Here is a 17,271-nt window from a genome sequence, read left to right on the forward strand (position 1 = left end):
AAGTTCACTATGAATTTTTCTTATCACACAATAGATTTCCTTGACGTCAATGTTTTTAAACTTAATAAAGAGATTAAAGAGATTAATACTAGGATACACCGTAAAGCATTTTACAAACCAGCATTTTTACACAGAGAGAGTATGCATAGTCCACATATCTTTAAAAACATAATCAAGGGTCAAGCTATGCGGGTCTCACATATATCTACACTTCCCCAAGACTACACAACAGGTCTTGAAGAATTAAGGGGAGGGCTGAGACAAAGGGGTTACTCACAGAATGAAATCGACAAGGTACATCATGAAATGGAGGAACTTAGGAAGAGCAGGGCGAAACCTTATTTTCTGCAAAATCAAACTGATATGACAACAGATAGTTGCAGAACAATGGCAACAAAACCTATAAACATCGTCGTACAATATGGGGCTAAATTGAACATAGTACAGGAGGCTATAAGATCAAATTGGAATATCTTAACAGCTGATAGCAGTATAGCGAGATTGGTGGGAGAAGTACCATCTTTTACATATAGTAACATGCACAATCTCAAGCGCCATCTATGTAATGCAATGGTTTGTTCCCCACAGGTTAGAACAGGTTTTGAAAGAACAACCAAATGTGGGAGTTGCCAACAATGCGTATATATTGATCAATCACATTATTATAAACATCCAGACACTGGACATCTATGGACGTTAATGTACGACAGTACCTGTGCAACTAGAAACATTGTATACATAGCACATTGTATACGTTGTTTTTCATTCTATGTAGGTAAATCAAACAGATCCCTTAGGGAGCGTACTCGTGATCATATGTACTGTCTAAATAGACAACAACAATATAGTGCCCTTGCAAAGCATACTCTCAATGCAGGTAGTAATCATATGTTTGTATTTCAGGTGTTACAGGTAATACATCCTAGTGTAAGGTTAGGAGATGTAATAAATAATATCATGGAGCTCATTAACAGGGACATTGGGAACCTCCAGGCACTGGACCCCACCCAGTTCGGCTTTGTTAAAGGCAGATCTTGCCGCCTGAACTTGGTCGACTTCTTTGAAACAGTCACCAAGGCTATAGATGAAGGGAAGGTGGTCCACACAGCATATCTGGACCTCGCTAAGGCGTTCGACACCATCCCACACTCAGGAATCATAGACAAACTCACCAACTTAAATATTAACCCCTATGTCACGAGATGGGTTGCCAATTGGCTCTCAGACAGAACCCACATGGTAAGAGTGGCAGGCGCCATGTCTGACTCTAAACCAGTCACAAGCGGAGTCCCACAGGGCTCAGTCCTGGGACACATCCTGTTCGGTATATATTTCTCCGAAGTACAGGCAAAGGCAGAGGGACTGTGGCTAACCAAGTTCATAGATGACTATAAATTGGGTGCAATAACTGACTCTCCAGCTGACACAGACATCCTGCAAAAGGGTCTCACAGAGACAAACACCTGGTGTCAAAGTCACGGCCTCAAGCTAAATGCCAAAAATGCATAGTAATCCCATTTGGGAAAAACAAAGTACCTACAAACTACCACATAGATGGGAATCCACTAAGGACAGAAGAAGTAATTAGGGACCTGGGTACCCAAGTAGATAGCATGCTCTCCTTTGATAACCACATAGCCAAAACAGTCAGGAAATCCTTCTATTTGGCACACCTGATCACAAAGGGTTTCTCATCCAGATCCAAGGAGGTGATTGTGCCCCTTTACTCCTCACTCATTAGGCCCATAATAGAGTACAATGCCCCATTTGGGATGTATCTCACTAGACACCTGCAACAACTAGAAAGATCACAGAAGTACCTCACTAAGAGGATTAAGGGCCTTAAACAATTACCCTATGAAGCATGACTAAAAAAGCTCCAGCTCTTCTCAGTCGCTTACCGTCTTCTCAGAGGTGATCTATGTTTGACCTATAGGGCCATGTCAAACCATGAATTAATGGACATGCTTCACCTCAAAAAAAAGAGATCCCTCAGAATCACTCGTTCTAGCGACTTGAACCTATGTACAACAATAAACAGGACATGCTGGAGGGATAGATTCCTGTCCCAGCGACTCCCCTCACTCTGGAATAGAATCCCAATCTATATTCGACAGAGCTTCTCTCTGACCCTTTTCAAGAGAAATCTTGATGAGTGGATGGGTAATCGTAAGTTCTACCCTGAGATCACTTCAGGAGCCCTGTTGACAGAGGCCCAGGTTACTAATCTAATAGGGAGGCGAAAGCCATCACTCTGTGGCTAGGCTTATAAATGCCCATGGGCAGATAGCCTAGTACTTACCTATGAACCTATGAATTCAGGAGTTTTCCCCTTTCTTTAAGGTTGTGTGACCCTGGAGATATTATATTTAATTTCCAAGGATAAGTGGACATGGACCCCATATCAGGAGGTGTGGGTGCAGAGCCCCTCTACATAAAAGTTATTTTTATTTTACTTTTTTTTTTAATGGCAAATGTAACCTATTGGTTTATGTTTGTGATTGCTTTTGTTAAATGGTTTTGGTGGTGATAAATGCTAATCACTGATGAGTATGTTTGATGTTTTGTGTTTTGAACATGATCACCTGTAATTATTCATTATATGTTTATATATATATATATATATATATATATATATATATATATATATGCACACATCAAACAGTCCACTTCTGCAAAAAAGGATGGTTTATTTATTTTTTTTTATTTTACATTTGTTTATTGGGAAAGTCCGACTGGGTGGTGACCCATTTTCAGCAGAGGCCTAGGGAGAAAAGCTCCACGTAGAAAGAAATACAATCAAATTACATCAAAGGTCTGAGATACAAAAAAATTTACATTTTCACATACATCAGTAGTCTGAGTTACAAAAAATTTTTACATATTTACATACATGGATATTCTAAAAATCTAGGACCAAATGTTTGTTATTTATACAATGATAAGTTGTATTTTGTGCTGTGTTTTGGGGTATTTACATGTTCATTCTTAATAACTGCTACCATTTTGATGAGAAAACAGGGAAAATGTTTTTATTCATTAGTACTTTTGTCCTTTCATTCCTAATGGGCTTCATTGGACTGATAAATATTTTAAAACACAAATAAGTTTGAAAATTACATGTTCACTTTATGCCAATCACCACTCCTTCCAGCTGACAAGCTTTCCACTTTATATAGCTGAATATATTAAAAATATAATTGTAAAACTTTCACTAAAAAATAACAAAAATGTTTAAGTTAATATCCGGAATTGCACATCAGACCTTTGCTTGTAAAGCTAATTTGTTATAGCCACTGCACTGTAAACATTCTTAACACTGCATGAAAATATAATGCTAGCTACCACATCATGTTGCCAGAAATTTCTTCCTATCAAGCAATAGCTCAACAGGCCCTTTTCTTTCAGAAGCACTCATGCTCTCTATAAAATAAAACATTTCTTAAAATGTGGAAAGTTTGTATAATCCATTCTAAACTGTGTTTATTTTTTATAGCATGCATGTTTTTTTACCACTTGTTAAAGCTTCCTGCCAGTTTTGTCCTTGTAAAAAGCATTCCAAGAGATGCATGCAGCAACATAAACAACATTATTCCTACACAATTTAAATTGTTCATTTCCCTTCATAAGTTTCCCTGTTTTCTCATCAGAATAATATGAGTTATTAGCAGTGAACCTGTAAATGCCACAAAAACACATGTACATGTTTCTCTTCTTTTTTTGTGTGACCCTTTCAGTCACTCTGTTTATTACTTTCTCATAAACATTTTAAGTTGTCACCTTTCATGTTATAAATATAAGGGTTCTCATCCACAACCCCAGAGATGGTTGCATAACATTTTAGAATCTTCATCTTGCTTCATATAATACTTTTCATATGGAAACTGTCCACTCTAAAGTGTATCTCCATCCCCAGGTATCTGTCTTCTTTATAACCATCAGTAACTATCACTGACTATTTTGTTCCCTTTCAAATAAAAATATTGGTTTGAATTTCCCTGCCCTCCTTTTTTCACTTGCTCTGTAATTTCATTACAATTTACCTCACAGTAACATTTCTATGGAAACTAATTTTTTTTTATTTCTCTCATCTTGTGTTCAAAATCTTCATAGGTCAGACTCAAGACCCTGATCATCTGACTTCCAGCTGTTCAGTGTTAGGCTCTTTTGATGTGCACTGCTGTAGTCAACATAAGAACTCCCAGTGGGCTGCTATTTGTAAATTCTAGTATCTAAGCTTCTTGTAGGTTCATGGGTTCATAGATAAGTACTAAGCTAGCTGCCCTTGTTCGCCATTTTAAGTCTAGCCAATTTCCTTTTTTGTGCTCAAATTTACCTATACCATATATATAAAATATATTTTAGAGACTGGCTTTACCCATCCCATCATCATAAATTATATGTTACCCCTAATGAGAATAACTGGGATCATAATATAAATAATTTGAGGGAATCCATGTATGGGATAAAGCATGTAGGCACTGCCTCTATTAGTAGTACAGGGGGCAGTCCTGGGGTAAATTTTTGTTTCCCATGTATAGATCCAAGTTACTGTTGGATATGGACAGAGATGAATTTTGTTTGTGGATGAGGAATCCAGTTTCTGATCAGTGGTATCCTGCCTTAAATATACCTGCCCTCAAACCATTCTGTTGATTTTGCATACGAGGTTTAGAACCATAGACGGAGTATTTCTGATGCCATTTATCTTGCTGATGTTCAGTAAATCCATCAGTATTGGGTTGGAGGATGCCTTAAATGCCAGACACTGGTCAACTCTTAGCAGTCTGTTTGTTTGTCTTTTCGGCTTTTTCCCCGGTAAGGGGTCGCCACAGTGGAACTCCGGTCCGCTAATGATTGGCAGTAGATTTTTACAAAACGCCAAGGTGCCAGCTCAACGCCCAACCTTCAACGATGGCACGTCCATTTACGCACACATGTCTTTCAAATGCTACCCAACCATGGGGAGGACATGCAGACTCCACACAGAAGGCACTCTCAAGGCACACCGAGAATCGAACCGGAGAACCTCTTGCTGTGAGGTAACAACGCTACCGCCGTACCACCACGGCATTTTCCTCTTAGCAGTCTGTAGGATACTAAATATAGTGACAGGGCTTTGAGTTGGCCCATGTAGAACATGTTATTTAGACCTTGTATCCTTTTAGTAATATATCTCTGTCGTTTTCCACTTGTGTCTGGACATATACATGCCAAACTATATTCAATGACTGGCCGAATGAGGACTGAGTAAGCGGGGTCAATGACATCCCTAGATTTAGACAAAATATCTTTATTCATAAGCTGTGCAATATAGAAAGACTCTTACAACAATGGACAAATGTTGATCTACAGTAAGTACACAGTCCACATAAGTTCCCAAATCCCAAATAACTGGGTCATCTCGTAATGGCATATTGCCAATGAGATAGTTCACTGCTGTAAATGATTTCCCAAAGGACACAATAACATTTTTGGCATTTAGTTTCAGTACATGATTTTGGCACCAGTTATTTATTTGGGTAAACCTTCATGCAGGATGGCTAGGTCATTTGGGGATTCAATGACTGCACCTAGCTTGCAGTCATCTGCAAACTTAATCAGCCAGAGCCTTTTAGTATTGGCTTTTTCACCATGTTTCTATAGTGGTAAGAAAAGCCTTCTAGTATTTCACCTCATAAGCAAGGGCATAGCATCCAGGTCAAGGGATGTTATAACTCCACTGTACTCGATCCTCATCAGACCACTAATAGAGTACAATGCACCCTTTTGCATTTACGTCACCAGACACCTGCAGCAGCTGGAGAGACTTCTGAGGTTTCTCACTAAGAAAGTACAGGGATGGCAAACCATGACCTACGTGGATAGGCTGAAAGCCCTGTCAGTTTACTCTGTATCTTGTCAACTGTTGAGAGGTGACTTGTGCCTGGCCTATAGAGCAATCTCCAACCCTGCCCTAATGGATGCTGAGCATTCGCAAGTCAAATAGCACAAGAGTCCCTCGCTCTAGGGATCTCAACCTAGCTTGTGACATTAACAGAACATGTTGGAGAGACGGATATGTCTACCAGAGACTGCCACTTCTTTGGAATAGACTTCCTATTCACATAAAACACAGCTCCTCATTGACCCTATTCAAACACAAGTTAGATAATTGGATGGGAGACTGCAAATTCACCCCTGGTGTGGCACCCATGTCCATCATGGACAGGGGTAGCCTGTACTGATCACAGACCCACTTTGTTCATAAATTCATTCTGCAAACTACCCAAAAAGAACAAATGGGGATACTTGGGATTAACATGGCTAGGCATGTAAAGGCTCTAGAACCACTAACCTAGTAACCTCATATGAACCTATGAATCAGAAAAATAGATGCAAACAGAAAGGTCCTAGCACAGAATCTTGGGGAATGCTACTCTTGATTGGTCTCTGTATAAAGGTAACTTCCCCTGTTTTGATTTCCTGTGTCCTATCTGTGAACCATTTGGCAGTCCCGTAGATGACATAGAGGCTTATTCCCAGATTATTTAGCTTTTCTGAAATTCCTGAGTGAGGAATTGTTTTAAATGCTTTGGCCAGGTCAGGGTATGCTGCATGTACTGTTTAACTGTCATCCATTGCTTTAGTGACCTTTAAACAAAATACAGCTGGTTGAGTAAAAATTACCTGACCTTGATGAATCCAAACTGAGATGGGTCCAGTGTTTGGAGATTCCCTGCATCCTGATTGATTAGTTCCGTGCTAAGTCATTCTATGGTTTTGTGTATAAGGCTGGTCAGACTTATGGGTTTGTAATTGCCTGAGTATGTGGAAAGTCCTCCCTTATGCAGGGTAATGACTGCAGCTGTTTTCCATTCACCTGGTACAAAACCTGTATGGAGGCTGAGACTGAACAGTGTTGTTAGGGGTGTGGCTAAATCATTCTTCATGCTATTTAAGATGTATCCATGGATATTGTTAGGACTCCTTGATGCAATGTTTTGATAGCAGTTTTAGGACTTGGTCTTGTGTGATAGCTGGAAGAGAGCCAGTTTCATGTATATTTTGAGAGACAGATGAAAGAGAGAGAGGGATAAAGTTGGAGCTAATTTTATTGGACAAGTAGGTGTGCTATATTTTCAGCCTCAGTGTAGGTAACAGTGTTCACAGTCAGCTCAACGCTTTGCTGCATTGTGCTTTTGAGATTGCAAACATAACTAAAAAAAGGTGCCAGGTCTCTTGAAAATTTCTTTGTCCAAAAAATGAACCACTTACTTGAATAGTGTATTGTAAACTGTAAAAACTGGGTTGTTCTGTTTTCATAATTAAAAAAATAATCCAGTTTCTGTAAACTGTCTGACCACAAAAAAAAAAAAAAAAAAGTCATCCTTGCAGCAAGTAGCCAGTAATGAACTGACTGATAAAAGATATAAAAAGAGGTGCATAACTGGGGGACATAACTGCCCCCATAGCATCACCAGATACCTACTAATAATATTTCTTGTTAAAAAGGAAACAATTATTTTCAAGAATATTTTCAAGCTGTTTGTCCATTAAAGCACCTCGTTACTACATTATTCAACTTTTTCTTGAATAAAAGAAATCACACATGCTATTCATATGTCCTGTTCCTATGTCATGTAGAATAACTGAGTACAACACATGCAAATCCAGTGCAATTAACCATGTTTCCTTTGTAGCTGTAAGTTCTTTTAATTTGTCAACAAAATTAAATTTGTCTTTTATATAAGAGGATACCTGTTTCATTAAGGGGTTCAACCTGTATGGGCAATATGAATTTTGGAACTGATGCTTTTGATTTGTTAAAGAACTTAGAGAAAGCAGCTTATAAGCATGTTGTATGGGTCAATATTTATTTGAAAAAATGCATTGGACTAAAGAAAATTCCCATGGGACTTAGGATTGTTAAATTCCCTAATGGAGTCGAAATGAAATTCATGTTTCAGGTGGATATAATGGTTGTATTCAATCCTCATTAACCACCCCTTTAGTATCTGTGTCTCTGTCTGTCACCAAAATCAGGGAGTAAGATGAAATGCAAGATGAAACGTATATAATTTATAGACGTGTCTCCCACTGCAAATATAGATGAAGACCAGGAGGGTTGATTCTCCCCATTTATCAGCTGATGACCCCATTTTGGGGAAATTTCTGGAGCCCATCAGGGTCAAGGTAAAATGGCTTCTAAACATCCATCTGAGTCAGAGAACATCTTTGCTTTGCTCCTTCTGATTCCCCCCAAGTTGTCCTTTTGGGTGGGTCCTCCATCTCATGAGAAAGTTCATCTTGTAAAGTAAAACATAGGCAAGAACCCTGATGAAGAGGCACATATTCCAAAGAGTCCAGCCATAGCCTCCATTCTCCCAGGGACTGCAATAACTGGCAGAAAAAACATATAGTGGAGTCCAAAATTGTCTTAGCTGCATTCAAGAAGACCCCATGAACCTCTGGCCATGGCTGTCCATCCTTGCAACAAGTAAAAAACTCTTGAGGTTTATTTTTAAACTAGCTTGGAAGTTTAATTTCTTGCCTATCAAATTGCTAAATGGTTTGGACACAACTCCTCCTTAGGCAATTTTTCACTTCAGTTGCCTTCATCCTTTATATTACATTTGTCCCCATACTTATCTCACAAATACTGTCCACATACGTATTAAGTTATCCCTGTACTCTGACACGCCACCTGTCATGTTGTACTGGCTCTTTTTGAAGAGGTTCTTATACCCTGAGAAAGGCTGGTGCAGCTTTTCTGAGACAGTTACCTCTGAAGTTGCAGTCTTCTTGCTAGAAGCAGAGAACACACTTTGCTTGGCATCAGCTTGTAAGTTGGCTGTAGCCTACTGGGTTACATTACATGTTTCTGACTTGTTCTTCTGCATACTGACAGAAATCCACTCTAAGATTACTTATGTATCATCTCAGGTTTGTACTCTACAGCATTTTTGCTAATGAATAACAGGAAACCTTTTTGGAGGGTTAGCTGCTGTTAACAGAGTGGACTTTTACACCATTGTCTTCATTTTCACTGATCTTTATTATTAGTTGTCTTTCCTTCATCTTTTCTTCTTTCTCGTCTTTCATTTTGCAGTATTTTAGCTTCCATGCTTTATGTTTTAGTCCATTCTTTGGGTCATTAGACTGTTCCTCACTCTACAAATGCCTGGAATATGGAGGTGATGATTTTGTCTTTCTTCACTGACTCCATTATATTGTTTATTTTAATGACTGGGTACATTCTTGACCATTTTAACATCTAACGTATTTGACAATTAATTAAATCCAGTAAGGTATGTGGTACTAAATACACCCTGAGTTACGATAAAAATATACATTAAATTCTATAGTGGTGGAATCAGAAAAATCAAGGCTCCCATAATATGCTCTTTTAAGAATATATTTTACATTATACAAAAATGAAACATTTCGTTTGCTCATCTGAGTCAGAGACTGATGACATATTTTAACTGAGCACCTTCTGAGATTCTCAATGAACTCTTGTCTTTAAAACTTCCAGAGCACAATCATCTTCTAGTCCCAATTCGAATCTGTGACTGGAGTACAAGATTCCTTTAAAATGTATTTTTTGTGTACAGAACTTCATTTGGGCCTACATTTGATTAAGAAACAACTAATTGCAAAGCATGCCTTCTCTGCTTTTAAACTTCCTGTGTCTTTGTTTCACACTGGCTTTATTTTTGTGAATGGATCTTTTTGTGATAAGGAAGAATTATGTTTTGTTTTCTGATTGATATTTTATGCAGCATGCAGACATCAACCAGTGTCATGTGAGAGAACAGTGTAGGTATATATAACATTATAGTTTTAATGCCTTAAGACTCAGTGACAAAAATAAATTATATCAGAATTGACAAACACTGTCACGTCAAATAAATCATTGGTAAATTTATTTTAATAAATAGTGGCTTTCAGTTTCAGGCTTGTTGCTTGTACTTAGAATTTGCTGCTTCATAGCAACACAGTGGCATGTATTTAGCTAGCTTGGTCACCTGACATAGTTCCTTTGGGTTATTGTACACTATCACCAGTAACCTTTTTTAACTTTATATAATACCGCAGAGCAGAACAACAACTAGTTATAATGGATTGTTTTGCTTTAGACACATATTTGGTCATTGATGTTATTAATAAGTTGGCTATTCACATATCTTTCTTTCTCAGGTCTGATTATTGATGCCTTTGGTGAACTGAGAGACCAACAAGAACAAGTCAAAGAAGATATGGAGGTATTAAACTATTAATTGGCTTTTATTTCCTCTGTAATGTAGACCTATAGGTTTCTTAACAAACAGTTATATTTATGTGTGTGTGTGTGTGTGTGTGTGTGTGTGTGTGTGTGTGTGTGTGTGTGTGTATATATATATATATATATATATATATATATATATATATATATATACTTCTTTGTTCCTTGAATCCCTCGCTCCTCCCTTATAAACAGGTAGTGAACTTATTTTTTTCAAAGATTATGTCAGCTATTAGTCCAAACTGGCCTAAATATAATCTACTATGCCTCAACACATGTCCATGTTAAGACATGTTCAATGTTGGAACAAAGTACTTCACAATCACCAAATGAAAAGGTTCTGTTTATATATAATTTTTGTTTCATTTCTCTTATGGACATCAGGCAGTTACATCTACCTTAGGTGCCAATTTTGCCACTTTTATCCATGTTACAGAAGTGAGATCTCAGCAACAGGGATTTTTATGCCATTTGTCTGCTATGACAGGTGCTATTTTTGTTTATGCCCTACCTCTTATCGTCTCCCTCCTGATCAGGTGTGCAGTAACAGTAATGGAAGATGTACACACATGCTTCCTCAAAGTGTGATACTGTGGATGTAATACCTGAAGGCACTAGTAGTAGTTACATGCCTGATGCGGACTCCCACCCCATCCCACAAAGCTCCGGAAATGCAAGCAGAACATACAACTGATGGCTGAAAGCTGTGTATTCCTGCAAATAAATAGAACATATTCAGCATGTACATCATAAGTAGCAATGACAAAACTTGGGCACTAATCACAGAACAAACCTAATAATAGCATATGGTTTATTATCTTGTAGTCACCTTTATTATTCTGCATTGTCTTAATCATTTATTCAGTGTAATAGTTATGGTTATTCAGGGTGACCAGTTCATCTACATTATTTGCTGGATAGCTGTTGGTTATGCTTGCTCACATGTTAGGTTGCTGTTGTATTTTATCATATTTATTCATAAAAACTGTACATTACATTTGTTTAATTGTTTAAGTATATGCATTTTGATAAACCTGAATCTTGAATGAAAAATGTCCAGCTAAATCATTTCAGCTGCCTGGATAACAAAAAGTGATTTGTTGTAATCATTTGCATGCGCGCTCACACACACACACACACACACACACACACACACACACACACACGCACATACACACGCACTCACTCACTCATGCATTCACACATACATACAGCTGACTGCAGTTACTTCCCATTAGTACACTGCCAAAAATGTACACTAATACAAATTACCCTGGATATCTGCTAAAAAATAAGGTGCATAATTAAAATATAGGGAAATTTACAAAGCAGTGAAGAAGAAATGCAGTTCTGTGATTAAATTACAAGGTAAACAGTTGTTGTTTCTTTGTACTTTTACAGGCAGTATGTTAGTGCTTGCTAGGAAGTTATAAAATGGCTTCTGCACTTTCTTATTCTTTACATTTTTTCTTGTTTCCTACAGACCAAATGCTTCATTTGTGGGATTGGCAGTGACTACTTTGATACGACTCCGCATGGCTTTGAGACTCATACACTAGAAGAGCATAACTTAGCAAATTATATGTGAGTAACAGTTTATTAATAAGCCATACTGCCGATGCACACTTTTATTAACTTTAGTAAGTGAGACATCCATTTACAATGTTATTATTTATCTGTACATTTGTATTACATTTGTTGTTAGTTCTTTTATTTAATATATGCTTACGATTCATGATTAACGGACCCTACTTTGTTTACCGATTGCTGAAGTCGTTCTGAATCAGCTGTATTTACAAGATATTACAATTCCTCACGAAGGACCCCAGACTTGCTGTTGATAAAGGAGTACTGACTCACATTTCCATTTGCCACAATCAGTGCTGCTGATAACACCAAAAAGACTTCAAAAGACTGTCAGAAAAATGAGTAGATTTATGTCTATCTCACAGTGGGTCCTCACTGCCTTACACTGGCAGCTAAATAGTCTAACCAGTACATTAATTAGCCTTACACAGTGTCAGTCCTTATCAACTAAGCTTCACTCCAAAATACTTGCTAAACGTTTCCCTTTTCCTCTGTTTCAAGCTTCACACTTACAGTGCCTGCATTTTCTTTGGCCATTTATGCCCTTAAGATGTAGAATTCACTTTCTAAATACAGCAAAAGTCTCCTTACTAATCATAATTTTACAGCACAACTGAAATCTTGGAAGAGGCATGGTGGTGCACCAGATAGTGTTACTGCCTCATACTGATTATACCCTTGTTTCGTTCTTGGCATGGGTGCCTTCTGAGTAGGGTATGAGCATCCTTTCTTAATGAAGGAGGGTTGCCAAAGGCTTTAGTTTTTGTGACATCTCAAAGATGTTTCAAAATTGAACTGAAGGTCCTTCAGAATTGCATGTATGCATATCAAGTGTGAGAATGGGGGGAATGTCTCACAGTGGAGTGGCCCCATCCAAGATTAGTATCTCTGCCTTGTACCATTGAATGCTGGAATAGGTTTAGCCTCCATCATGACTCTTAACTGGGGAATCAAGCAATAATGGCTGAGAGAGTGTGTGCTATGGGGAAACAGCAGACCATCCTACTCTTGTGAGACCTGATGCCACAGAGGGGGACCCTCATCCTGAATTTAAAAAAGCACACTATTTCCTTGTAGCACCCATCCTGAAGGGCATTATTGCACTTAGAAATAGACTATCTGTTGTTTTGCAAATGTTTATATATATATATATATATATATATATATATATATGTATGTGTGTGTATAATATTTATATATTTTTTTATGAAAATAGTTCCTCCAGCTAATGTTACAACATTAGTATAGAAGATCCCCCTCCACACTCTTCAACTTCTTCCCCTGAAAGAGTAGCAGATAAGAGTAATAATGACTTTGCACTGGTGGAGTATGGATTTTTGAAAAATTTTACCTCACTAAAAAGGTCTCTTTATGATAACTCTTTGGCGTACATAAAAATAGGGTCCTGTTTGTTGGAGCCTATTACCATTACAAAAGGTACAAAACAGGGTTGTCCACTTTCTCCTTTGTTATTCGCATTAGTAATAGTACCATTAGCAAATTTCATACGTGCAAACCCAAACATTCAAGGAATTCAACTAGATACTGACCTTGAGTTAAAGATTCGACTATTTGCAGACAATATTTTATTGACTTTAAACGAAGATAATGACACACTAAAAGAACTATGGAAAGCAACAAAACAGTTTAAGAAGATTTCTGGACTATCATTTAATGAAAATAAAACCAATATGTTACTAATAAATATAAACAAAGAAGCAGCATTAAATAAAAAATATAAATATCTATTTAGAAATGATGCAATCAAATACTTAGGAGTTAAAATTACAAATGACGTACATACAACAGTGCAACTAAACTATAAAGAGATTTTGGATAATATCAAAGAACTCATACAAAAATGGAAAAAGCTACTTTTTTACTATGGAGGAAAGACTGTATATGATTAAAATGATTATATTCCCAAAAATTCTGTACTTTAGACCAGCTTGCTCGCTACCTCCACCTAAATCATATTTAAAATAATTTGAAGGGTTAATAACAAAATTCTTATGGTACCCTAAAAAACCTAGAGTTGCCCTAAGACATCATTTTGATAAATGGGAAGAAGGTGGAATAGGCTTAACAGATTTAGAAGGATATATGCAATTGTCAGCTTTAAAAACAGTTTCTCTATGGCTAAACCAAGAATATACTTCCATGTGGAAACTAGTACATGAAAAAATCTGGTTAAAAACCACTCATGATACAATAAATAAACATAAGGAAATAGTACTGAGTAGCTTACTTTGGTTATTGAAGGACTATATGGCAACAGGGAAAAACAAAATTATAAATTATAAACACATTATCAATACCCTAAAGTCTTTTATGCACTTTATAAACAAAAATCCAGATATAAAAGCATGGTCTTTTTCATATTCCCACTAGCATATACACAAAATAATATTATAACTTAGTAGCAATTAAAATACTTAGTAAGAATGGTCTAATTTACCGGCATCAGTTGATAAAACTACTAATGATTTAGCAAATTGTTAGTGAGTTCAACCTTGAAAATAACGTGTGGTTAACACTGCAGGGATTAAGACAAATGGTTTTAAACCAACAGGCAATAATGCAGAAGTCTGTCAGGGAAAAAGTTCCTAAGTTCATAGAGCAATTAATAACGCTGATAGAATTTCCCACAAATGGGAAAGGAATTTTATCAGTATTGTATAAATTAGTTTCAGAAACAAGAGTTCATAATAAACAAAATATATGGAAATACTATGAAACAGTTAATGGCAAAATGCCAGATGATAAAGATAAAAAAAATAATTCTTACATCTCCAAAACTAACATCTTTATCACTATATTGGCAACTTTTCACATGGCAATTTATACATAGAACATACTTAACACCACACAAATTAGAACTACTATGTAATAAAGAAAATAGATGTTGGAGATGTAAATCATAATCAATAGCCAATTGGAAACACATGTTCTATGAATGCCATTTACTTAAACAATATTGGGGAAAGTATTAACTATTTGTTACAAGCACTGTTCACTGATAATTTCAAACTTACAAAATCTCTAGTTTTGTTGAATACACCTATACCGTCTTGTGTTCCAAGGCAAAAATATTTAATTTTGTGGACTCTCCTTGCTATTGCAAGGAAAAATATTACACAGAACTGAAAAGCTGTAACTCCTCCCAATTTTAAAATTTCAAGAACATGGTCTTCTCAATCTCGCAATTGGAATTGAAAACAATCAAGGAAAGAACAGAATAGCCTACTTCCTTAAACTCTGGCTGACAGAAAGTAAATCAAGTGCTGGAAACAGAAGACTAATAAATTATAATCATATTCAAAGATACATTTAAGAAAACAAAAGTTTTTCAAGTATAGATATCCTATGTAAATAGTTGGTTTTGTAATGTTTGTTTTTGGAATTGTTTCTCCACTTTAAGCATTGACTTTGTAAATATTTACTTGATATACATACTGTGTATATGTTTATGTTTATGAAAAACCAATAACAATTCAGTAAAAAAGTGGCAAAAGTTCAGAAAAAGCAAAGGACAACGACAAAGACAGGAATAAGAAGCCTAAGAAGTGTACTCTGGTTTGTTTGGGGTCCCTCCGCCCTAGCGCCAAAGTGACAGAAACCTTGGATCTGAAGTAGTTACTTCATTTGATCTGCAACCTGTGGGAGTCGGATCCAACCTCGGATCCGAACCGGCAGCTTTCCAAGCTTCAAGATCCGAGCTCCTAGCTCCTCCCCCTACCCATAATACCTTACTACCAACCACATTACCCCAGATCGTTTTTTGCCGTGGCTAAAGACAGTTGCTTCTTAGTGAAGAGCTCCTGGCCTGGTGAGATTGTTCCTTTTTCTATAGCTATTTCTAGTTTTAAATTGTGTGTGTGTTGTTTTAGTGTCGAATCCTTCAAAACCCCTTTAAAAAAAAAAAAAAAAAAAACTATTTTTTCCTTAGTTTAAATTTGTCTCTCCCCCTCCCCCCTTAGTGTTTGGGTGTGTGTGTGTGAGAGATTTTATGGCGGAGTCTAAGGCTGTATTTTCAAAATGTACTGAGTGTGGCCACAAGCTTTCCCCGAGTTTATGCACTTTTTAACCAAGTGAGAGGTAACAAAACTCAAGGAATTAATAATAGTGAGTTGGAGACGATTATTGATACCCTTTGTGACCACAACATTAGGATAATGTCTGCTGACAAGGAGGGCGGGATTGTTTTAAACGATCAGAATGCCTATACAGCTAAAATATTTGACATTCTTAACAAGTCAACCCAATACGAGGAATCATCCCTTAATCAAATCAACATAGCTCACCACAGAATTGATCTTTACCTGGAAGAGTTTTTAATAGATGAAAGAATTGACGAAGATCTTTACAAATTCTTAAAAGTAGATTTCCCGCAGTTGGCCACTATTTTTGGAATACCAAAGGTCCACAAGGATCTAGTGGATCCCCCTTTCAGACCCATTATTTCTGGGAGCCACAGTAAGACCTTTCCCTTTGGTAGGGTGGTTGACTGTTGGCTCAAACACATTACAGTTAGAACCCAACACATCATGAAAGACTCATGGGGATTTTTGGGTATCTTTACTCAAGATCTTTGGAGCCCCAATATGATTTTTGTTACTGTGGACATTAAAGATCTTTTTTCATGTATACCCAAAATTGAGGGAATTCAGAGATTCACCAATTGTTTGTCTAAGCATAGTGGCCACTGTTGGGACAAAATACAACTTATAACTGAATTCACAGAAATTGTACTTGACAACAATTTCATCTATTATGAAGGTGAATATTACAGACAGATTTCCGGGGTGGCTATGGGGGCTGCTTGTGCCCCCATATATGCAAATCTGGTCTTATTGGACTGGGAAGAAGAATTTGTTCTCAGTTCGGACTGGATGAAATGGATTGGTTGCTATGTTCGTTATTTAGATTATTTGTTTATTTTGTGGAAGGGAGATGAACTTCAACTTGACAGGTTCATTGAATACATCAACAATACTACTACCTATTTGAAATTTGTGTATCAATTCAACAGAACAGCTATTAATTACTTGGATGTATTCATTTATAACGATGGTTCTACCTTCCAGTCTCAGATTTACAGAAAAGAAACGTTTAGCAATGGATATTTAGATTTCAGCAGTACACATCCCTATTCTCAAAAACACAGTATATTAAAAGGGCAGTGTATCAGAGCTGCTAGGATGACTTCTATTGAATCAAAGATGAAACAAGAAATGGAATTTATAGGTGATTTGTTTAAGAAAAGAGGTTATCCTGACCACTTGATCAAGGATGTGACCGGCTATGTAGTGCAAGAATGGGGTAGAAAATATCCGCCCTTACTAGGTAAGGGTAACATTCCTAATGTCTTGAAAAATACTTCCAACGAAGAGAGTAAGTCCCATTATTCCAAATCC

At 37.0% G+C, this 17,271-nt stretch overlaps 1 protein-coding gene across 1 annotated transcript in view; it reads left to right on the forward strand.

Annotated features, from left to right (window-relative positions):
* The window catches only part of LOC122794026 (ryanodine receptor 1-like), a 2,146,276-nt gene that overhangs the window by 2,054,910 nt on the left and 74,095 nt on the right, over positions 1 to 17,271 (forward strand). The window contains 2 exon segments of the mRNA XM_044062140.1: positions 10,183 to 10,247; positions 11,751 to 11,851. Of these exon segments, the coding sequence (XP_043918075.1) occupies positions 10,183 to 10,247; positions 11,751 to 11,851 (166 nt within the window).

Source organism: Protopterus annectens, chromosome 1.part0 (assembly GCF_019279795.1).
Source record: "Protopterus annectens isolate FY-2018-M chromosome 1.part0, PAN1.0, whole genome shotgun sequence".
Classification (NCBI taxonomy): domain Eukaryota; kingdom Metazoa; phylum Chordata; order Ceratodontiformes; family Protopteridae; genus Protopterus; species Protopterus annectens.